At 39.8% G+C, this 24,887-nt stretch overlaps 1 protein-coding gene across 7 annotated transcripts in view; it reads left to right on the top strand.

Moving 5' to 3' along the window:
* LOC128692519 (peroxisomal acyl-coenzyme A oxidase 3) overlaps positions 1-24,887 on the top strand; it is a 314,664-nt gene that overhangs the window by 133,007 nt on the left and 156,770 nt on the right. For 6 of the 7 annotated variants that reach the window (XM_070090050.1, XM_070090048.1, XM_070090049.1 and 3 more), the window contains exons 3-4: positions 2,354-2,509; positions 23,722-23,868. In XM_070090050.1, the coding sequence (XP_069946151.1) occupies positions 2,354-2,509; positions 23,722-23,868 (303 nt within the window). Of the gene's footprint in view, positions 1-2,353; positions 2,514-23,721; positions 23,869-24,887 lie in introns of all 7 variants that reach the window. The other variant, XM_070090051.1, reaches the window with a different exon arrangement.

The raw sequence follows: 24,887 nt of genomic DNA, 5'->3' as shown, positions 1-24,887 counted from the left end.
TTATACATCCTGGCCAGTTGGGCCACACTTGTACCACTTTCATATTGTTCAATGATGGTTTTCTTAAATTCAATCGTATTTCTCACCTTCTTTACCACAGGCTTGGCACTAGGAGCTTTCTTTGGAGCCATGGTAGCTTATTTAGTACTTGCAAGCACTAAAATAAATGGAATATTATGAAATATTTTGCTGGAGCACGTGAGGGGACCTTTGCTCACTGGTAAACAATGCCAGACTGGCTGCCGCCATGGCTCACGCTGTGGGTACGCATCCCGGACGAACTACAACTCGCGAGTCAACCTATGAAAAGCGAGCCCATGTTTATACGAAAATATCCCTATGATTTCCGAAATTTACGATTGCCGAGAACTACGAAAAGCGAGGGACCACTGTACCTATTCACAAGGCAGGTGACAGGTCCTTGGCTTTGAACTATAGACCAATAAGCCTTACCTCCATAGTGGGAAAATTTATGGAATCAACAATTGCTGAAGCAATTCGTAGCCATCTTGATAGGCACAGATTGATTAATGAATCTCAACACGGTTTTACAAAGGGGTGTTCCTGTCTTACGAATTTACTAACTTCTTTCACTAAGGTGTTTGAGGAGGTAGATCATGGTGATGGATATGATATTGTGTATATGCACTTCAGTAAGGCTTTTGATAGAGTTCCACACCAGAGGCTATTGAGGAAACTTAAGGCACATGGAATAGGAGGAGAAATTTTTTCCTGGGTAGAGGCATGGCTGACAAATAGGCAGCAGAGAGCTTGCATAAATGGGGAGAAATCAGAATGGGGGCACGTCACAAGTGATGTTTCTCAGGGGTCAGTGTTGGGCCCATTGTTGTTCACAATTTACATAAACGACATAGATAAGGTAATAAATAGTGACATAAGCAAATTTGCTGATGCTTCCAAAATAGACCATCCAATTCATTCTAATGAGGACACTAGAGCACTCCAGGATGATTTGAATAGACTGATGCAATGGTTGGAGAAGTGGCAAATGCAGTTTAATATTGACAAATGCAAAGTTCTAAATGTTGGACAGGCAAATAACCATGCCACATATAAACTAAATAATGTTGATCTGATTGCAAAAGGATTTAGGAGTCCTGGTTAGCAGTAATCTAAAACCAAGACAACAATGCATTAATGTTCACAATAAAGCAAACAGAATTCTTGGCTTCATATCTAGAAGTATAAATAATAGAAGTCCTCAGGTTGTTCTTCAACTCTGTATATCCTTGGTTAGGCCTCATTTAGACTATGCTGCTCAGTTCTGGTCACTGTATTACAGAATGGATATAAATGCTCTGGAAAACATACAGAGGAAGATGACAAAGATGATTCCATATATCAGAAATCTTCCCTGTGAGGATAGACTGAGGGCTCTGAATCTGCACTCTCTCGAAGGCGTAGAATTAGGGGGGATATGATCGAGGTGTATAAATGGAAAACAGAAATAAATCAAGGGGATGTAAACAGTGTGCTGAAAATTACCAGCCAAGACAGGACTCGGAGCAATAGTTTCAAGTTGGAAAAATTCAGATTCAGGAAGGATAGAGGAAAGCACTGGTTTGGTAATAGAGTTGTGGATGAGTGGAACAAACTCCCGAGTACAGTTATTGAGGCTAAAACGTGTAGTTTTAAAAATAGGTTAGATAATTACATGAGTGGGTGTGGGTGGGTGTGAATTGGATCTGATTAGCTTGTGCTGCTGGGTCTGGTGCTGTGCTCCTTCTTTGAGTGGAGGTGACTAGACTGGGTGGGTCATTGGGCTAATCCGGTGGGGGGGGGGTCATTGGGCTAATCTGGGGGGGGGGACATGGACCTGCTCTGCATGGGTCAGTAGGCCTGTTGCAATGTTCCTTCTTTCTTATGTTATGTTAGGTATCATTATTGTAGGTGAGGATGTTGTTGGGTGTTATTTTTGTAGGTGAGGATGTTGTTAGGTGTCATTATAGTAGGTGAGGATGTTGTTAGGCGAGTCATTATTGTAGGTGATGGTGCAGTTACGCGAGTCATTATTGTAGGTGGTGATGATGTTACGTGAGTCATTATTGTAGGTGATGATGATGTTAGGTGAGTCATTATGGTAGGTGAAGTTAGGTGAGTCATTATTATAGATGAGGATATTGTTGTTAAGTAGGTCATTATTGTAGGTAAGGATATTGTTAGGCAAGTCATGATTGTAAGTGAGGATATTGTTGATAGGGGAAATATTCATTGTCATTCATTCACTTGTTTTCTTCCCAGAAATTACTATTATTATTATATTATTATTACAGTATTTCTGTTACATAAGTAATGACCTCCATTTTCAGAGTTGATAAATTTGTGTTGACAGAATAGTGTGTATAACATGCTGGAGAGTGATACATTGTTCCACCACACTCATGAGATGACCCTGGATGAAGAGCGACTACTAACCTTTCGTCGACTCAAGAAACTCTTAGCAACACAATACACAGATCCTACACATATTCTGAGTGATTATAGAAGGGTAAGTCTGTACAGTGTTACACTATGCATGGCTTGTAATTACAGTAGTCCCCCCATATCTACAGGGAACATGTTCCAAGACCTACCATGGATACCTGAAATAGTGGATAGTATCGAACCCTATATATAAATCATTTTTCCTTTACATATATACCTTTGATAAAGTTTAATTGATAAATTATTCAGAATAAGTCTAGAATTAACACATTTTAACTGATAGGAAGCATTTCACTGCTTCTTTTTGACTTAGAAGAACTGCAGGCCTCTACTTTTGTGCTTTGGGGCCATTGTTAAGTAAAATTATGGGTTATTTTTGGGCCAGAGTAAACCATGCTTAACTGAAACTGCTGATATCGAATCTGTGGATATGGGGTCGTACTATTTATTATCATATTATTTTTTTTTTATTATCACACTGGCCGATTCCCACCAAGGCAGGGTGGCCCGAAAAAGAAAAACTTTCACCATCATTCACTCCATCACTGTCTTGCCAAAAGGGTGCTTTACACTACAGTTTTTAAACTTCAACATTAACACCCCTCCTTCAGAGTGCAGGCACTGGAGGAGGGGTGTTAATGTTGCAGTTTAAAAACTGTAGTGTAAAGCACCCTTCTGGCAAGACAGTGATGGAGTGAATGATGGTGAAAGTTTTTCTTTTTCGGGCCACCCTGCCTTGGTGGGAATCGGCCAGTGTGATAATAAAAAAAAATAATATGATAATAAATAGTACGACCCCATATCCACAGATTCGATATCAGCAGTTTCAGTTATCCATGGTTTACTCTGGCCCAAAAATAACCCATAATTTTACTTAACAATGGCCCCAAACCACAAAAGTTTTTTTTTAACCTGCTGGCCATCTCTTACTAAGGTAGTGTGACTCCCCAAAAAAGAAAACACATTCATTGTCGTTAATTCAATAGCTATGTTGCCAGAAGTACATAAATATCACAGTTAAAATGACATTCTGAACTGTAACATCCTCACCTGTCCTTCAGATTGCATGTACTGCCCTTCCCACTTCTAGGAGTCAAGACCAGCTAACTGGTTTCCCTGAATTCCTTCATGAATATCACCTTGCTCCCACTAACAGCTCATCATGCCATGAAAACCATTTATCTCTACTCAGTCTGATCTAACACACACAAGCTTGCTGGGTACTCAGACTCTTAGCCCTCAAAAAAACCTTGTACGCCCTCATTCCTGTTCTTTTTTTTTTTTCTACAGCCCCCACCCTTTCTTTATTCCACTCACAATTTACTTTATTTGTTCAAATGACTACCTCACCGGCAACTACCCGAACACACTGTTCCTAGCTCCGACTAACCCATACGAAGTCTCCCTTATTATCAACGCACTAAAAAACAAGGCAGGAGATTTAAATACCTTACCACCCCTTATATACAAAAAAGTGTCACAAGTGCTATCACCAATCATTGCAACACTCTTTAACAAATCCATTGAATCCTCCACCTTCCCTACAGTACTCAAAATAGCAAGGGTCACCCCGATCCACAAAGGAGGAGACCAAACAGAGTTGAGTAACTATAGGCCAATATCCAACTTACACCCTCTCTCAAAAATCTTCGAAAAATTAATTCATAAACGAATCTACTCCTACCTTATCTCCCAAAACATACTCAACCCCTGCCAATTTGGATTCAGGCCTAATAAAAATACTAATGATGCTATTATACACATGCTAGAACATATATACACTGCAATAGAGAAAAAAGAAGTCCCACTGGGGATCTTCATTGACTTACGTAAAGCTTTTGATACAGTTGACCATGACTTGCTCCACGTAAAATTGTCACACTATGGTATAAGAGGGCACTCCCTCAACTACCTCAAGTCTTACCTCAGCAACAGAAGCCAATATGTGTACGCAAATGGGGCAAACTCTTCTGCACAACCAATTACAGTTGGTGTCCCACAGGGAAGTGTCCTTGGCCCTCTTCTCTTTCTCCTATACATAAATGACCTTCCAAATGCTTCGCAATTACTCAAACCCACACTATTTGCAGATGACACTACATACGTCTTCTCTCACCCGAGCCCAGTCACGCTAGCCAATACTGTAAATACCGAATTACAGAAAATATCTACCTGGATGAGGACTAACAAACTTACACTAAACATTGACAAAACCTACTTCATTCAGTTTGGTAACAGAGCTACAGATGTCCCTCTTAACATAATGATAAACGGATCACCTATCACAAAACTAACAGAGGGAAAATTCTTAGGAATCCACCTTGATAATAGACTCAAATTTCATACACTTTTTTTTTTTTTATTATCACACCGGCCGATTCCCACCAAGGCAGGGTGGCCCGAAAAAGAAAAACTTTCACCATCATTCACTCCATCACTGTCTTGCCAGAAGGGTGCTTTACACTACAGTTTTAAACTGCAACATTAACACCCCTCCTTCAGAGTGCAGGCACTGTACTTCCCATCTCCAGGACTCAAGTCCGGCCTGCCGGTTTCCCTGAATCCCTTCACAAATGTTACTTTGCTCACACTCCAACAGCACGTCAAGTATTAAAAACCATTTGTCTCCATTCACTCCTATCAAACACGCTCACGCATGCCTGCTGGAAGTCCAAGCCCCTCGCACACAAAACCTCCTTTACCCCCTCCCTCCAACCCTTCCTAGGCCGACCCCTACCCCGCCTTCCTTCCACTACAGACTGATACACTCTTGAAGTCATTCTGTTTCGCTCCATTCTCTCTACATGTCCGAACCACCTCAACAACCCTTCCTCAGCCCTCTGGACAACAGTTTTGGTAATCCCGCACCTCCTCCTAACTTCCAAACTACGAATTCTCTAGTTTGGAAGTTAGGAGGAGGTGCGGGATTACCAAAACTGTTGTCCAGAGGGCTGAGGAAGGGTTGTTGAGGTGGTTCGGACATGTAGAGAGAATGGAGCGAAACAGAATGACTTCAAGAGTGTATCAGTCTGTAGTGGAAGGAAGGCGGGGTAGGGGTCGGCCTAGGAAGGGTTGGAGGGAGGGGGTAAAGGAGGTTTTGTGTGCGAGGGGCTTGGACTTCCAGCAGGCATGCGTGAGCGTGTTTAATAGGAGTGAATGGAGACAAATGGTTTTTAATACTTGACGTGCTGTTGGAGTGTGAGCAAAGTAACATTTGTGAAGGGATTCAGGGAAACCGGCAGGCCGGACTTGAGTCCTGGAGATGGGAAGTACAGTGCCTGCACTCTGAAGGAGGGGTGTTAATGTTGCAGTTTAAAACTGTAGTGTAAAGCACCCTTCTGGCAAGACAGTGATGGAGTGAATGATGGTGAAAGTTTTTCTTTTTCGGGCCACCCTGCCTTGGTGGGAATCGGCCAGTGTGATAAAAAAAAAAAAAAAAAAAAAAAAAAAAAAAAAAGTGTATGAAATTTGAGTCTATTATCAAGGTGGATTCCTAAGAATTTTCCCACATATACATCAAATTTCTAAGAAAATTTCCAAGACTGTAGGCATACTATCGAAGATACGGTACTATGTTCCACAGTCAGCCCTCCTGGCCCTATATCACTCTCTTATTTACCCCTATCTCACCTATGGAATTTGTGCATGGGGCTCAACAACAATTAACCATCTCAGACCACTAATTACCCAACAAAAGGCTGCAGTTAGAATGATAACAAATTCTCACTACAGGCAGCACACTCCACAAATATTCAATACACTAAACCTACTCACCATACAAAACATCCGTACTTATTACTGCACCTATTACATACATAGAACACTTAACTCTGATATTAACCCTCCCCTCAAACATCTCCTTGCCAACCTCAACAGAACACATGACCATAACACAAGGCACAGATCACTCTTTGATGTTCCTCGTGTCCATCTCACACTATGCAAAAACTCAATGCACATAAAAGGCCCTAAAATCTGGAATTCATTACCTGTAAATATAAAAGAAACACAACCTGTTTATAAATTCAAGTCTCTTCTCAAAGATTACTTACTCACCCAAAACCAAATAAATACTGAATAACTGAACATTATAAATTGTATATCTTAAATGTTTCTCACAATTATATCACATAAATGTTAAACCTAAAACCCAATCTAACTTTATTATTTTTTAAATACACTACCTAACAGAATCACTACCTAACTGAATGCAACCATATGACCTGTCTTTGTAATACTCACTTGTGCTTTATAGTTATCTGTTTACATTAATGTTTTATCACTGATTTCATCATTGCTTAGTAGCAGCGCTGTATAGTCCTTGTGGCTTAGCGCTTCTTTTTGATTATAATAATAATAATAATCATTGCTTAGTTAATCTTAAGTTAATTTTAAGCCAGCCTGTAATGCTATGCATAGTATAAGTGGCTTTGGCATACTGCTCTTATCTGTATTTTTTTTGTACCTCTGTATGTGTGCACAAATTGGAAATAAATAAATAAATAAAATAAACATCAACTTTCTCACATATCTTCACCTTAAGAAAAATATGGAAGATAGCTTGACACATTATATATCACCTATAGAGGAAGTAAATGTAGAGCAGACTATTGATTTAAGGGCTTTTCAAATGGACAGAATCCACTGGTTCAGTTGACTCCTAAATGATGAAGTCCATTGGTTGTAGAACTGTTCATTATTATTTCAATCACAAAAAGCAGTCTCCTCTGTTTGCCACAATCGCCTTTCCAAGCCACCTGCCTTCCCCTGTTAGGTCATTAAATTTTGAGTTTTCTGTATTCTGATATTTGGGAGTGGACATGGCAGCCAATGAGTCTGTGAAAAACAAAGTTAGCTATGGAATAGATGAAGAGAAAAAAATTAGTTTGTATGTTGAGAAATCTGTGGAAAGAAGATAACGTTTATAAAGGGATTCAGGGGAAACCAGTCTGCTGGACTTGAGTCTTGGAAGGTGGGAGGTACAGTGACTGTACTCTGAAGGATAGATGATGTTACAGTTCAGGTCATTTGAATTGTGATGTCTGCTCACTTTTGACAAGAAAATTGTTGAATGAGTGATAGTGAATTATTTTCTTTTTTGGGTCACCCTTTCCAGGGAAAAGACAGCTGGTGTGTTAAGAAAATTCTTAACCTTGATAATACACAGTTCTGTCAGGTTGATGAATAAGAAACAGGGGCAACACTTGGGTATCTTTATTGCTGAAAAGTTTTGTCTGTAGAAAAGGCTTTCTCAGTTAAATACAGAAGTTGTTTTGATGTGGTCAGTTCCTCAAGCATGAAGGCATACAGCCAGAAGCGAGATGAAGCAGGTGTTGATGTTCACAGGTGAACATCACCTATGAGCAGAAGTAGGTCATGCTAAACATCTGTTTGGCAAAGAGTTGTAGAATATTACATTTGTAACAATATGACATAGTATTGTTTCCAATAAGTAATTCATTATTAAAGGTATACAGTACTGATTAGTTGATGAATAAGATACATTTGTAACACTGGTGTTGCAAATGTATCTTAGTCATCAAAAGGCTTCTTCTGCTCTAGTATATAAGGTCTGACCTTATGCCAGGGATTTAGGATTGAAGGACTGACTACTTTCTACTGAGGGTGACAGACTGATCACCTTACAGGAAGGGTTGGAGGAAGGGGATAAAGGAGGTTTTGACTGCTAGAGGCTTAACCATCCAAGAAACTTGTGTAAGTGTATAAAATCAAAGTGAATGGAGACAAGTGGTTTTTATGAGTCCTGCCTATGGACTCAGAGCCTGATAGGTCTGAATCCACAGTCATGATGTGGTAGAACTTCTTCCTCGTATAGGATAGTTGAGGGTGAGAGCCATTCTTCATTCTGCTTCACTCACCAGCTCTGGCCACTGAATGACTAAGTCAGGAGTGTCCCCTCAACCATTCAGGAAGTTTTGCACATAAATGATGAATCCTACAAGTGCTTTGTGTTGGAAGGATCCTCTGTGGTTCATCAGGAGTTGTCCAGGATTGACTTGTCTAGAATTTCAAGTGTGAGATGACTCCCTCTTTCAGTTTTTGCCACTTGCCAAGAGGGTGCACCTTGATCCTGATTTTGGGCCTGTGAATCCCACTAGACACTCCGATTTGCCCAGCCCCAAGTCTAGGATCTTCATTTGTCCCTGTGTGGCTGAATAAGTACCAGAAAGCTCAGTTGCTAAACAAGTAACCAGCAGCATGACAAGTGTCATGGAAATGTTAAAGTCTGTGCTTGATGCCTTTGTCATTGCTCTCTACATATGTGCATGGATCTTGCTGAGGATCACATGTCTTTACATTATGCAGATGAAAACATGAATTCCTACAACTTTTCCAGGTCTTAGGAACATTCATGAGTGTGGACCTTTTTTGAGTCTCGGACACCTTTGTCCATAGTGATTTGAGTGGTCAACACTATCTCTCTTCCTTAGGGCTTAGCAGGCCTCAAGCCTCAGGATATGGGATGTTCCACAGTTAGGCCTTTCTGTGTATTTCCTATATACAGGTTGACCAGGAAAAACAAAGGTCAGTATTTTGGCAGGAAACTTGATAATGAGACAGGATTGTTTAATTTGAATGGGAATGAAGGAAGCTTTGGTTGTCCTCAAGGCCTTGATGTTTTATTTCATATTTGCCTGTATTTTATTCCATCTCTCAAACATAGAGAAATTTCATTTATCAAACAAAATCACTGTTAGTGTTTACTCACTTTATTAATTCAATAAATGCATAGCATCCTAGAGGGTTTCTTTTGTGCTTAACAATATTTTAATATATAAACTACGTTTTGTGAAATTCAGAAAGAAATGAAGTTTGTTTGTATAGTGAAGCATTTTTTTTGCAAGGAATTAGACCTTTCCCTCCATTCTTTGGACTGAATTTAATTACCTCCTTTTCCCAAGGCTCTGTATAACCTCCACAGGTTTAGCACTCCTCCATGAAATAAATAGATTAATAAAATCTGGTTGGTCAGCAGTTGTGCATGATCCTTGAGAAGATGACTTGTGAAGACAACACATCCTCTCATGTTCTCATTGTTTCACCTATTAAGGTTCTGCTCATTAGTGTTATAATTCACTTCAGGATGCCAATGCATAATTACAGGTTGTATTAATATTGGTAGAATTACTGACAATGTTAAGTAAAAGGACACAAATGCAACTAATGTGACATTTTATTGTGGCAATGTTTTGCTCTCCAGGAGCTTTATCAAGTTGTTACAAACAATATACGGACACACAGGGTATATATAGGCTTAGAGTGAGGTGTAATACTAGTGGTAATAGTACAGTGGACCCTCGGTTTTTGTGTTTAATCAGTTAAAGAGCCATTGGCCAAAACTGAAATCTGCCAAAATCGAAACCATTTTCCTCATAAGAAATAATGTAAATTGAATTAATCCGTTCCAGACACCCAGAATTATCGACAAAATTTTTTTTTTTACCTTAACCCTTTGACTGTTTTGAACGTATATATACGTCTTATGAGGTACCGTGTTTGACGTATATACAGTGGTCCCTTAATTATCATCCTTAATCCGTTCCTGGAAGTGGGACTGTTATCGAAATAGACGATTTTCGAATCATTTTTCCCATAAGAAATAATGTAAATCCAATTAATTCGTTCCAGACACCCAGAAGTATCAACAACAATTTTTTTTTTTTACCTAAAAGATAGATTTACATGCACAAAAGAATGAACATTCAACATGACAGTTACCTTTATTAAAGGCTGTTGTTGATGAATGGAAGACAGGGAGGAGGAGAGAGGGAAAAGAGGTTATTGTTTGGAAGGGGAATCCCCCTCCATAAGGACTCTAGGTCACTTCAGAGGTCACTTCCCTAGCATAAATATAGATTTACATGCAGTGTTCCTCCTTTCTTATAAGAACATAAGAATGGAGGAACACTGCAGAAGGCCTACTGGCCCATGCCAGGCAGGTCCTTATCAAAACGACTACTACCTAAAGCTTCCCTAGAAATAACTCCCGTACCCAATGACACCAATCAAACCCAGCCCCTCCCACTCATATATTTGTCCAGTCTCTTCTTAAAGCTACCCAGGGTCCTAGCCTCTATCACCCCACTGGGAAGACTGTTCCACGCATCTACAACTCTGTTAGAAAACCAGTACTTACCTATGTCTTTTCTAAATCTAAACTTATCCAACTTAAATCCATTATTCCTGGTTCTTACCTGTTTCGATACCCTCAGTACTTTATTAATATCTCCCTTGTTTATGCCAGTCATCCACTTATACACTTCAATGATATCTCCCCTCATTCTACGCCTCTCCAGAGAGTGGAGATTTAAGGCTTTGAGTCTATCTTCATACGGGAGGTTCCTTACACAGTAAATCATTTTAGTCATTCTTCTCTGTATGTTCTCTAATGAGTCTATATCCATCCTGTAGTAAGGGGACCAAAACTGAGCAGCATAATCTAAATGAGGCCTCACTAGTGATGTATAGAGCTGTAAAATAACTTTTGGACTTCTGTTACTTATACTTCTTGAGATAAATCCAAGTAATCTGTTGGCCTTGTTGCGCACACTAAGGCACTGCTGTCTTGGCTTTAGATTTCTGCTTACCATGACTCCCAAGTCTTTTTCACATTCTGTATGATCAAGCTCTACTTCACCTAGATTATAGCTTCGAGGGTTATTTTCATTACCAAGGGCAAGTACCTTACACTTATCCACATTGAACTTCATCTGCCATTTTTCAGACCAAGACATTAATTTGTCCAAATCGTCCTGGAGTTCATTGATATCCTCCTCAGAGTGAATTATACGGCCTATCTTTGTATCATCTTATGCTCTAAAAGCTATGGCTTGGGTAGTTTCAAATTTAGGTTGGATAAGTACACGAGTGAGAGGGGTTGGATTTGAGTTGGACTTACCTGAGCTTATTGTTTGGGTAGCATTTGTTCTGTTAGTGGGTTGGATTTGTGAAGGAACGGCCTAGTATGGGCCAACAGGCTTATTGCAGTGTTCCTCCTTTCTTATGTTCTAGAAGCTATGGCTTGGGTAGTTTCAAATTTAGGTTGGATAAATACACGAGTGAGAGGGGTTGGATTTGAGTCGGACTTGCACCTGAACTTATTGCTTGGGTAGCATTTGTTCTGTTAGTGGGTGGGATTTGTGATGGACTGGCCTAGTATGGGCCAGCAGGCCTACTGCAGTGTTCCTCCTTTCTTATGTTCTTATTGGAGACTTGTTTGTGTGAGGGAGGGATGGCAAGTTTATTGTTGGAGAATATGACACTAATATCAACTCTCCGGCTTATTTATCTATCACAGTTCAACTAATATGACAATAAACAATGTTAATAACATAGAAACATGGAATATACTCTAGAATGAATAAAAAAGTCATTACGTATGTCACGAGAGGTGTTGTGTTGTGTTGTTGTTGGGTGTATAAGGGCCACTGAGAGTAAGCTGTCCATAATGGTGGTGAAGCAGCAGCTGAGGCGCCAGTGTTTTTTGTAGCCCTATATAACTCCAACAACATTGGAGGAGTTGGTAGAATCACTGAATCACTAAAGAAGGAACCCTCTGCCACCATCACTACTACCTTCTACCACTATTACAACTGTTACCACCATCACTACTACCTTCTACCACTATTACAACTGTTACCACCATCACTACTACCTTCTACCACCATCACTACTGCCATCAACCACTATCACAACTGCTTCCACTCTATCACCACCACCTTTGTATTTTTCTACAAACTTTTTCATAAATTATGTGCGTTTCTCACATTCTTTACCAAAGGGCTGGCACTAGAAGCTTTCTTTGGAGTCATGGTAGCTTATTTAGCACTTGCAAGCACTAAAATCAATGGAATATTATGAAATATTTCGTAGGAGCAAGTGAGGGGACCGTCGCTCACTGGTAAACAATGGCACACTGGCTGCGAAGGCAGGCCCAGGCGGCAGGCGGCTCAGAGCGTGAGTACGCATCCCGGACGAAGGACAATTAGCGAGTTAATGGACCATTTGTGAGCCAATGTTTAGATGAAATAACGGGACTATTTCCGAAATGGACGACTTTCAGGCCGGACGATTATTGAGGGACCACTGTATACTCATAAATTCTAGCGGCTTCAAATCAAGCAGGAGAAAGCTGGTAGGCCCACATGTGAGAGAATGGGTCTGTGTGGTCAGTGTGCACCATATAAAAAAAATCCTGGAGCATGCAGTGCATAATGAGAAAAAAAAATCCGACTTTTTAAATAAAATGCCGATTTTGTGGTCCACTTTTGTATAGTATTTATGGTTGTATACTCGTTTTCTTGGTCTCATTTGATAGAATGGAAAACATATTATAGAAATAAAGGTGATTTTGATTGTTTTTACTATAAAAAGAGCCTGGAAATAGAGCTCAAAGTAGTGGGGAAATGTTTGATTTTTTGCCGATGTTCAAAAGTAAACAAATGATATCATTGTCCAACTAGCCATTCTAATATGCATTCATGAATGGGTTGACATTATTTGTACAGTTATTACAATACTGCAGTAGTCAGCATAACAGTAAATCTTCTATTTTTTGTTTGAATAAAAATTCAAAATAGAAAACAAGAGTAATATCACAGGAGCCTGGAGACATGACTGATGAAGAAAGAAAATGTTATTTTAGAGTCAGGAATATCTGCATTGTTCATTCTGGACCTTATTTTGAAATTGTCATATTTTTTAATTTTCGTGAAATTAGCCAAATTGCAAAATTCTGACCACGTTATTGGTTAGTTGAAATCGGTAAATGGGCAGTTTCTTGTACTCAATCGATAGAAAAAATGGAATTCTAAAGAAATAGCTATGAGTTTGGTCGACTGGAACAATGGAATTAGCCGAAAATAGGGCTCAAAGTGGGCGAAATTCCCGATTTGTAAATATCGCCGAGGTCACTAACTTCGCGAGAGCGTAATTCCATCAGTTTTCCATCAATTTTTTTTTTTGTATCATTACAATTGGGAAAAGATTCTCTACCATTTCATGAGAAATTTTTTTTTTTTTTGCGACACCAGGAGACACCTCAGGATTGGGGGTTGCGACAGTCAAGGGGTTAAAGATAGATTTACATGCACAAAAGAATGAACATTACACATGACACTTACCTTTATTGAAAGCTGTTGTTGATGGATGGAAGACAAGGAGGAGGGGAGAGGGAAGAGAGAGTATTGTTTGGAAGGGGAATCTCCCTCCATAAGGACTCTAGGTACCAAGTCCTTATCAGGGGTCACTTCCCTAGCTTAACCCTTTGACTGTTGCAACCCCCAATCCTGAGGTGTCTCCTGGTGTTGCAAAATTTAAAAAAAAAAAATAATTTTTTCTTATGAAATGATAGAAAATCTTTTTCAGATTGTAAAGACACCAAAAAAACGAAATTTGATGGAAAACTGACGGAATTACGCTCTCGCGAAGTTAGCGACCTCGGCGATATTTACAAATTGGTGATTTCGCCCACTTTGAGCCCTATTTTCGGCTAATTCCATTATTCCAGTCAACCAAACTCATAGCTATTTCTTCAGAACTCCATTTTTTCCATCGATTGAGTACAAGAAACTACCCATTTACCGATTTCAACTACCCAATATCATAGTCAGAAATTTGCAATTTGGCCAATTTCACGAAAATTAAAAAATATGACAATTTCAAAATAAGGACCAGAATGAACAATGCAGACATTCCTGGCTCTAAAATAACATTTTCTTTGTTCATCAGTCATGTCTCCAGGCCCCTGTGATATTACTCTTGCTTTTTATTTTGAAATTTTATTCAAACAAAAAATAGAAGATTTACTGTTATGCAGACTACTGCAATACTGTAATAATTGTAAAAATTACATCAACCCATTCATGACTGCATATTAGAATGGCTATTTGGACATTTATTGGACAATGACATCATTTGTTTACTTTTGAACATTGGCAAAAATCAAACATTTCCTGTACTTTGTGCTCCATTTCCAGGTTCTTTTTATAGTAAAATTAATCAAAATCGCCTCTATTTCTATAATATAGTTTCTATTCTATCAAATGAGACCAAGAAAATGAGAATACAACCACAAATACTATACGAAAATAGACCACAAAGTTGGCATTTTAATTAAAAAAAATGGTCGGAGTTTTTTTTTCTCATTATGCACTGCGTGCTCCAGGATTTTTTTTATATGGTGCACACTGACCACACAGACCCATTCTCTCACATGTGGGCCTACCAGCTTTCTCCTGCCTGATTTGAAGCTGCTAGAATTTATGAGTATATATACGTCAAACACGTTACCTCGCAAACGTATACAGTATATACGGCCGCGACAGTCAAAGGGCTAAATATAGATTTACATGCAGAAAAGAATGACAAATAAATATAAAGCACTAATAAAATGTATAAATGAACATTTAGCATCACACTTTCCTTTATTGAAAAGACTTGTTAATTTATTGCAGACCGGGTGGAGGGGGAAGGGAGGCGAGTTTATTGTTGGAGAATATGACACTAATATCAACTCTATGGCTTATTTATGTATCACAGTTCAACTAATATGACATAAACAATATTAATAACATAGAAACATGACAAATACTCTAGAATGAATAAAATAAGTCATTATGTACGTAACGACAGGTGTTCTATTGTTGTTGTTGTTGGGTGTATAAGGGCCAATGTGAGCATAAGCTGTACATAATGTTGGTGAAGGCTGCAGCTGAGGTGGTGGTGTTTTCTGTTGGCCTATATAACTCCAACATTGGAGGAGTTAGTAAAATCGCTGAATCACTGAAGTAGGCACCCTCTACCACCATCACCCTTTATCACCATCACTACCACCCTCTACTACCATCACTACCCCCCTCTACCACCATCACTACCCTCCTTTACCACCATCACAACCACTACCACCCTCTACCACCATCACTACCACCCTCTACCACCATCACAACCACTACCACCCTCTACCACCACAACTTTTGTATTTTTCTACAAACTTTTTCTTGAATTATATCTTGTTTCTCATATTCTTTACCAAAGGGCTGGCACTAGAAGCTTTCTTTGGGCCCATGGTGGCTTATTTAGCAGTCACACACAATAAACAAGTGGCAAAAACAATGGATTATTGTGAAATGTTTTGTATGACCTGGCAGGATATGTTCACTCACCGAGAAACAACACTACATTGGCTGAGAATGGTGTGGGAGGAGGCTTTGTCTGTGTGCTGGGTACTGGACAGGTTTCGTATGATTGACGAAAATGGAGGTAATTGACAAAAACAGAACCAAAAAATCAACGAAAAAAGTCGGCCAAAACCGAAATCGGCGATAACGAAGATTAGTGAAAATGGAGGGTCCACTGTAGTAGTAATATTAGTTGTAGTAGTAGTGGTAATACTATATGGTAGAACAATCAACTTGCACATGAGTAAAAGGTTATAAAAGCTATTACTTGGGTAGCATAAAAAAGGTTACACAAATATTTCTGCTGCAGGTTGGATTAGAGAAGGCCTGTATCAGTGTTCCTCCTCTGTAATGTGCTTGTGTAGTATTATCAGGAGAGACTATGTGATGGCAGGGTTTACTATTTCTGGGAGGCTTTTCACTAAGACTTCAGAGATGATGAAGCTGCCTTTGTTTTGTTTAATTGTGTTAGAAACAGTGATTAATGCTGAGTCAAGGCACTTGCGTCTGCGGAAATTAGTTTGTAAAGTAAAAGGACACAAGTGCAACTAATGTGACATTTATTGTGGCAATGTTTCGCTCTCCAGGAGCTTTATCAAGCCATTACAAACAATACATGGACACAGAGGGTATATAAAGGCTCAGAGTGAGGTGTAATACTAGTGAGGTACCATTTCGATGTTCACTAGTGGTAGTAGTAGTAGTAGTGGTAGTGACAAAAGTAATACAATATGGTAGAGCAATTAATTCGCACATGAGTAAAAGGATATAAAAGCTATTACTTGGGTAACATAAAAATAGGTTGGACAAATATAGACTGGAATGAGGCAGCTTGTTTCAGTGTTCACTCTCTGTGCTTTGTGTAGTATAACAGGAGAGACTATGTGATGGCAGGGTTTACTGTTTTCAGGAGGATTCTTGCTAAGACTTCGGAGATGGTGAAGCTTCCGTTGTTTTGTTTAATTGTATTCGAAACAGCGATCAGTGCTGATTTGAGGCACTTGCGTCTGCGGAAATTAGTTTCTTTGATCACTAATTGGGCGTCTCTGAATTTCATGAGATGATTGGTGGAATTTCGGTGTTGTACACAGGCGTTGTTCAAGTTATCGTTCCTACATGCGTAAATGTGTTCATTGAGGCGGGTGTCGAGGTTTCTGGCTGTTTCACCTACGTAAATCTTGTCACAGCCTCCACAGGGTATAATGTAAACTCCTGCATTGACTGGTTCGTGGTGCTTGGATTTTGTCCTGGTTATATCCTTTATTGAAGTGCTAGAAGCGATGGCGACTCTGGTGTTAGCTTGTGAAAGTACTTTTGAGACGTTCAGTGCAACCTGGCTGTTGGGAAGAATTATAACTTTGCTGGGAGTGGTGTTGATGCGTGGAGAATTTATGATCTGAAGAGCTCTTTTCTTGCAATCTTTGATGAAAAAAGAAGGAAAATGTAACTCAGTGGATGGTGAATGTATGTACACTCCTCGTCAAGAAACTCAGGACTACAAATTCGGTATGCTCTTAGGAAAAACCCGATGATGATGCCTCATTTGGTCTTGGTATCTTGACTGGAATAGAAGTGTGTGAGATCATTTTTATTGGTGGGTTTTCGATAAACTTGAAATCTTAGGTTGTTGTCTACTTTGTGAATGAGGACGTCGAGGAAAGGTAGCTTGTCATTGGACTCTTCTTCTAGTGTAAACTGGATCGCCGGTTCAACTGTGTTGAGCCTTGCCTGAAGATCCCGTACATCAAAACGTTTTGGAGTTATTACGAGGACATCGTCCACGTAACGTAACCAAGTGACACTTGAAGGGATGATGTTGGAGAAGTGTTCGGACTCTAGGTGTTCCATGTATAAGTTGGCTAGGACGGCACTTATGGGGGACCCCATTCCCATGCCGTAGGTTTGTTTGTAGAGCTTGTTATTGAAAGAAAAACAGTGAAATTAACACAGAGTTCAATTAAGTCAACAAAATCTCCGGGAGGTAGAGGAAGATTAAGGTCCTGATTGACTTTACGTCATAGAACCTCGATGGCTTTTTTGGTAGGTACTTTTGTGAAGAGGGAAGTCACATCCAAACTGCTTAGTTTCTTGTTACGGATGGAGAGGTTACAGATGCGGTTGAGAAGGTCACCTGAGTGTTTAAGATGAGCGGGACTGATGGTCCCCAGAAGGCAGGAAAGATGTTTGGCAAGAACTCCGGCTAGTTTGTGTGGAGCACTGCCTATTCCTGATGTGATTGGTCTGAGTGGAATATTGTGCTTATGGGTCTTGGGTAAACCATACATGTGTGCTGGTTTAGGGTTGCTTGGTAACAAGTACAGAAGTTTCTTCCCTTCTCTAGATTTGAGTATTTGTCTGGTTTTGTATAGAAAATCTTTGGTGAGCGTCTCCCACTGTTGAGCGCTGATGGTTTCGGAAATTAGTTTCTTTGATCACTAATTGGGCCTCTCTGAATTTCATGAGATGATTGGTGGAATTTCAGTGTTGTATGAGGCAAAGAAGGGAATGTATGAAAGTATAGTAGTACCAACACTGTTATATGGATGTGAAGCTTGGGTGGTAAATGCAGCAGCGAGGAGACGGTTGGAGGCAGTGGAGATGTCCTGTCTAAGGGCAATGTGTGGTGTAAATATTATGCAGAAAATTCGGAGTGTGGAAATTAGGAGAAGGTGTGGAGTTAATAAAAGCATTAGTCAGAGGGCAAAAGAGTGGTTGTTGAGGTGGTTTGGTCATTTAGAGAGAATGGATCAAAGTAGAATGACATGGAAAGCATATAAATCTATAGGGGAAGGAAAGAGGGGTAGGGGTCGTCCTCGAAAGGGTTGGAAAGAGGGGGTAAAGGAGGTTTTGTGGGCGAGGGGCTTGGACTTCCAGCAAGCGTGCATGAGCGTGTTAGATAGGAGTGAATGGAGACGAATGATACTTGGGACCTGACGATCTGTTGGAGTGTGAACAGGGTAATATTTAGTGACGGGATTCAGGGAAACCAGTTATTTTCATATAGTCGGACTTGAGTCCTGGAAATGGGAAGTACAATGCCTGCACTTTAAAGGAGGGGTTTGGGATATTGGCAGTTTGGAGGGATATGTTGTGTATCTTTATACGTATATGCTTCTAAGCTGTTGTATTCTGAGCACCTCTGCAAAAGCAGTGATAATGTGTGAGTGTGGTGAAAGTGTTGAATGATGATGAAAGTATTTTCTTTTTGGGGATTTTCCTTCTTTTTTGGGTCACCCTGCCTCGGTGGGAGACGACCGACTTGTTGAAAAAAAAAAAAAATGCCTGCGTGTAACATCGCTTCATCATCTCTGAAGTCATAGCAAGAATCCTCCTGAAAACAGTAAACCCTGCCATCACATAGTCTCTCCTGCTAATACTACACAAGTGCATTACAGAGGTGGAACACTGAAACAGGCCTTCTCTAATCCAACATCCAACAGAAATATTTGTCTAACCTATTTTTTCTGCTACCCAAGTAATAGTTTTAATAACCTTTTACTCATGTGCAAGTTGTGAGTATTTTACCATATTGTATTATTACTACTGCTACAACTAATATTACAACTACTACTACCACTAGTGTTACACCTCACTGTAAGACTATATATATCCTCTGTGTCCATTTATTGTTTGTAAAGGCTTATAAAGCTCCTGGAGGGCAAAATGTTACCACAATAAAATGTCAAATTAGTTGCATTTGTCTCCATTTACTTAACATAATTACAGGTGTGTGAAGATATGGTGCATCCCTACATCTACATATTCCCCTTTATACTATGTTTCCTCACATATATCTGCCCATTTTTATGCCTTCTTCACCTCTAAAATTCATGGATTTGAACCCATGGTAAGTAGGTTCTAAACCTAGCATGTCAGCACTCTAATCACTACACAATGCCAACCTAATAAGATTCATTCAACTAGGTATATTGCTACATGCTAGGAAGGTTAGTTTTGGTCCCACTGTGATCATAGGTTCGTTTTATACAGACTCTGACTACAAATCCAGTTTTTACATACAATGACAGTTGTGGCATGATAAAGCTTAGTCCTTTCAGTGTCATTATAGTAACTTAAAATTGTAATCAGCATGATTATAAACATCTTAGGGATTGGGCAAGATTCAAACCCATGGCAAGCCAGTCCTAAAACTAGCAGGCCAGTATTTTAACCACTGTACAAGAGATGCTTAAGCCCCTCCCACTTAAAATCTCTTTCACTCTTTTCAACCATTTCTGGGATGACCCCTTTCCCTCTTTCCTTCTACCTAGGATTTACATGCTCTCTGTAATCTTATTCTTCCCCATGCTTTCGAAATACCCAAACTAACTAAACTACTCCTATATCTATACATGTATATAATTCTCTGCCATGCAAACTATAATGTACTTTCATTATGTTTATATGTTGTACTGGTGAATACACTTCTTAGATATTTTTAGTTTTCTCTCATAATCCCAGCCATTTAAAAATTGAACCACTTTAGGGACTTTACACAACCTTTGCATAGGCTCTCATTTATATCACTCTAGTACTTCATAACACATTGCTTTAAAGAACATATATTCATTTTTTTTTTATTATTATCACACTGGCCGATTCCCACCAAGGCAGGGTGGCCCAAAAAAGAAAAATTTTCACCATCATTCACTCGATCACTGTCTTGCCAGAAGGGTGCTTTACACTACAGTTTTTAAACTGCAACATTAACACCCCTCCTTCAGAGTGCAGGCACTGTACTTCCCATCTCCAGGACTCAAGTCCGGCCTGCCGGTTTCCCTGAATCCCTTCATAAATGTTACTTTGCTCACACTCCAACAGCATGTCAAGTATTAAAAACCATTTGTCTCCATTTACTCCTATCAAACACGCTCACGCATGCCTGCTGGAAGTCCAAGCCCCTTGCACACAAAACCTCCTTTACCCCCTCCCTCCAACCTTTCCTAGGCCGACCCCTACTCCGCCTTCCTTCCACTACAGACTGATACACTCTTGAAGTCATTCTGTTTCGCTCCATTCTCTCTACATGTCCGAACCACCTCAACAACCCTTCCTCAGCCCTCTGGACAACAGTTTTGGTAATCCCGCATCTCCTCCTAACTTCCAAACTACGAATTCTCTGCATTATATTCACACCACACATTGCCCTCAGACATGACATCTCCACTGCCTCCAGCCTTCTCCTCGCTGTAACATTCATCACCCATGCTTCACACCCATATAAGAGCGTTGGTAAAACTATACTCTCATACATTCCCCTCTTTGCCTCCAAGGACAAAGTTCTTTGTCTCCACAGACTCCTAAGTGCACCACTCACCCTTTTCCCCTCATCAATTCTGTGATTCACCTCATCTTTCATTGACCCATCCGCTGACACGTCCACTCCCAAATATCTGAATACATTCACCTCCTCCATATTCTCTCCCTCCAATCTGATATCCAATCTTTCATCACCTAATCTTTTTGTTATCCTCATAACCTTACTCTTTCCTGTATTCACTTTTAATTTTCTTCTTTTGCACACCCTACCAAATTCATCCACCAATCTCTGCAACTTCTCTTCAGAATCTCCCAAGAGCACAGTGTCATCAGCAAAGAGCAACTGTGACAACTCCCACTTTATGTGTGATTCTTTATCTTTTAACTCCACGCCAAGCCCATGATGACACTCTTCAGGTCACTTGTTCTATCTAGGCTGGAATATTGCTGCACACTAACAGCACCTTGCAAGGCAGGTGAAATTGCCGACCTAGAAAATGTACAGAGAACTTTCACGGCACGCATAACGGAGATAAAACACCTAAATTACTGGGAGCGCTTGAGGTTCCTAAACCTGTATTCCCTGGAACGCAGGAGGGAGAGATACATGATTATATACACCTGGAAAATCCTAGAGGGACTAGTACCGAACTTGCACACGAAAATCACTCACTACGAAAGCAAAAGACTTGGCAGACGATGCACCATCCCCCCAATGAAAAGCAGGGGTGTCACTAGCACGTTAAGAGACCATACAATAAGTGTCAGGGGCCCGAGACTGTTCATCTGCCTCCCAGCACACATAAGGGGGATTACCAACAGACCCCTGGCAGTCTTCAAGCTGGCACTGGACAAGCACCTAAAGTCAGTTCCTGATCAGCCGGGCTGTGGCTCGTATGTTGGTTTGCATGCAGCCAGCAGCAACAGCCTGGTTGATCAGACTCTGATCCACCAGGAGGCCTGGTCACAGACCGGGCCGCGGGGGCGTTGACCCCCGGAACTCTCTCTAGGTAAACTCCAGGTAAACGCCTCTTGCCAAAACCCTCACATTTACTTCTCTTACAACCCCATCTATAAATACGTATATTAACCCTTTGACTGTCGCGGCCGTATATATACGTCTTACGAGGTACCGTGTTTGACGTATATATACTCATAAATTCTAGCGGCTTCAAATCAAGCAGGAGAAAGCTGGTAGGCCCACATGTGAGAGAATGGGTCTGTGTGATCAGTGTGCACCATATAAAAAATATCCTGGAGCACGCAGTGCATAATAATAAAAAAAAAAACTCCGACCGATTTTTTTAATTAAAATGCCGACTTTGTGGTCTATTTTCGTATAGTATTTATGGTTGTATTCTCGTTTTCTTGGTCTCATTTGATAGAATGGGTAACATATTATAGAAATAGAGGTAATTTCGATTGATTTTACTATAAAAAGAACCTAGAAATGGAGCTCAAAGTAGGGGAAATGTTTGATTTTTGCCAATGTTCAGAAGTAAACAAATGATGCCATTGTCCAATAAATGTCCAACTAGCCATTCTGATAAGCAGTCATGAATGGGTTGATGTTATTTATACAATTATTACAGTATTGCAGTAGTCTGCATAATAGTAAGTCTTCTATTTTTTGTTTGAATAAAAATTCAAAATAGAAAGCAAGAGTAATATCAGAGGGGCCTGGAGACATGACTGATGAGCAAAGAAAATGTTATTTTAGAGCCAGGAATGTCTGCATTGTTCATTCTGAACCGTATTTTGAAGTCATATTTTTTAGTTTTCGTGAAATTGGCCAAATTGCAAATTTCTGACCACATTATTAGGTAGTTGAAATCGGTAAATGGGCAGTTTCTTGTACTCAATCAATAGGAAAAATGGAGTTCTAAAGAAATAGCTATGAGTTTGGGCGACTGGAACAATGGAATTAGCCGAAAATAGGGCTCAAAGTGGGCAAAATCGCCGATTTGTAAACAGCGCCGAGGTCGCTAACTTCGCGAGAGCATAATTCCGTCAGTTTTCCATCAAATTTCGTTTTTTTGGTGTCATTACAATCGGGAAAAGATTCTCTATCATTTCATAAGAAAAAATAATTTTTTTTTCTTTTTTAAATTTTTCGACACCAGGAGACACCTCAGGATTGGGGGTTGTGACAGTCAAAGGGTTAAACAACCATGGTGACATCACACATCCTTGTCTAAGGCCTACTTTTACTGGGAAATAATTTCCCTCTTTCCTACATACTCTAACTTGAACCTCACTATCCTCGTAAAAACTCTTCACTGCTTTCAGTAACCTACCTCCTACACCATACACCTGCAACATCTGCCACATTGCCCCCCTATCCACCCTGTCATATGCCTTTTCCAAATCCATAAATGCCACAAAGACCTCTTTGGCCTTATCTAAATACTGTTCACTTATATGTTTCACTGTAAACACCTGGTCCACACACCCCCTACCTTTCCTAAAGCCTCCTTGTTCATCTGCTATCCTATTCTCCATCTTACTCTTAATTCTTTCAATAATAACTCTACCATACACTTTACCAGGTATACTCAACAGACTTATCCCCCTATAATTTTTGCACTCTCTTTTGTCCCCTTTGCCTTTGTACAGAGGAACTATGCATGCTCTCTGCCAATCCCTAGGTACCTTACCCTCTTCCATACATTTATTAAATAATTGCACCAACCACTCCAAAACTATATCCCCACCTGCTTTTAACATTTCTATCTTTATCCCATCAATCCATACTGTTGATTAATAATTGTTATTGAGTAATGAATGTTAATGTAATTGAAGAAGCTTCTTACAACAGGTAGCAGCACTGGTTACCACAGTTGGTGGGTACGACTTTTCACTGTCAGCCAGAATGGGGCTCTTGAGAGACTTCATAATTTCTGGTATCCTTGGACTTGGAACCAAACGTCATTATGGGTATATAGATGCTCTCAACAACTTAAAGGTCAGTATGAAAATCATAAGTGGGGAACTGTGTGAACAAAGAACTTACTTTGGCAGGCAGAAAAGGTGGAATATGCTGTTCATATTCCAGTGCTCTACAGAAAACACTGGATTCTTTTTGTTTTTCTTATTTTACAACCATTTAAATGAGTATGTAGAATAAATAATACTAATCCAGTGAATATTGTATTAATTTTTGCTTGTATTTGTGAAAGCTTAAAGCAAATGTCCTCACCTCTTGCCTGTTATCATGACACAGAGAACAGGGTGTCGAGTGACACAGAGAGGAAGCGTGTTATGATGCAGAGAACAGGGTGTCGTGTGACACTGAGAGAAGGCATGTCGAGTGACACAGAGAAAAGGGTGTCTTGTGACACGGAGAGCAGGAGCGTTGTAACACAGAGACAAGGGTGTCTTATGACACAGAGTAGTAGGAGTGTCATGAGACTTAGGGAAAGGTAGTGTCTTGTGACACGGGGTAGGTAGGGTCATTACTACATTGTTAGTGTAATGTGATATTAATGCCAAAGAATATACTCTTATTTTATTATGTTTCTGTGTAAATCAAATAATACTCTTTTATCTTAAAGAATAATTTTACTGGTAAAGATTATAAAGTATTGTATGTGTTTTTGTTCTCCGGACTATATTGCATGTTGCAGGTTTGGTAATGGGCGAGTTTATTAACCCTTTGGGGTTCGGCAGGTCCTCTCAGAGACTTGTTCTTAGGGTCGGCCAAATTTAAAAAAAAAAAATTATTTTTTCTTATGAAAAGATAAAGAATCTTTTCCCGATCATAATGACACCAAAAGTATGAAATTTGATGGAAAACTTACGGAATTATGCCCACTTTGAGCCCTATTTTCGGCCAATTCCAGTGTACTAGTCAACAAAAATCATAACTATTTTGCTAGAACTCCATTTTTTCTATCGAATGAGTACAAGAAACCACCCATTTACCGATTTCAACTATCCAATAAAGTGGTCAGAATTTATCAATTTTGCCAATTTCACATAAAT

This window comes from Cherax quadricarinatus, chromosome 30, assembly GCF_038502225.1.
Source record: "Cherax quadricarinatus isolate ZL_2023a chromosome 30, ASM3850222v1, whole genome shotgun sequence".
NCBI classification, from domain to species: Eukaryota; Metazoa; Arthropoda; class Malacostraca; order Decapoda; family Parastacidae; genus Cherax; species Cherax quadricarinatus.
The sequence above is the reverse complement of the archived record's forward strand: the minus strand, read 5'-3'. Positions and strand labels throughout refer to the sequence as shown.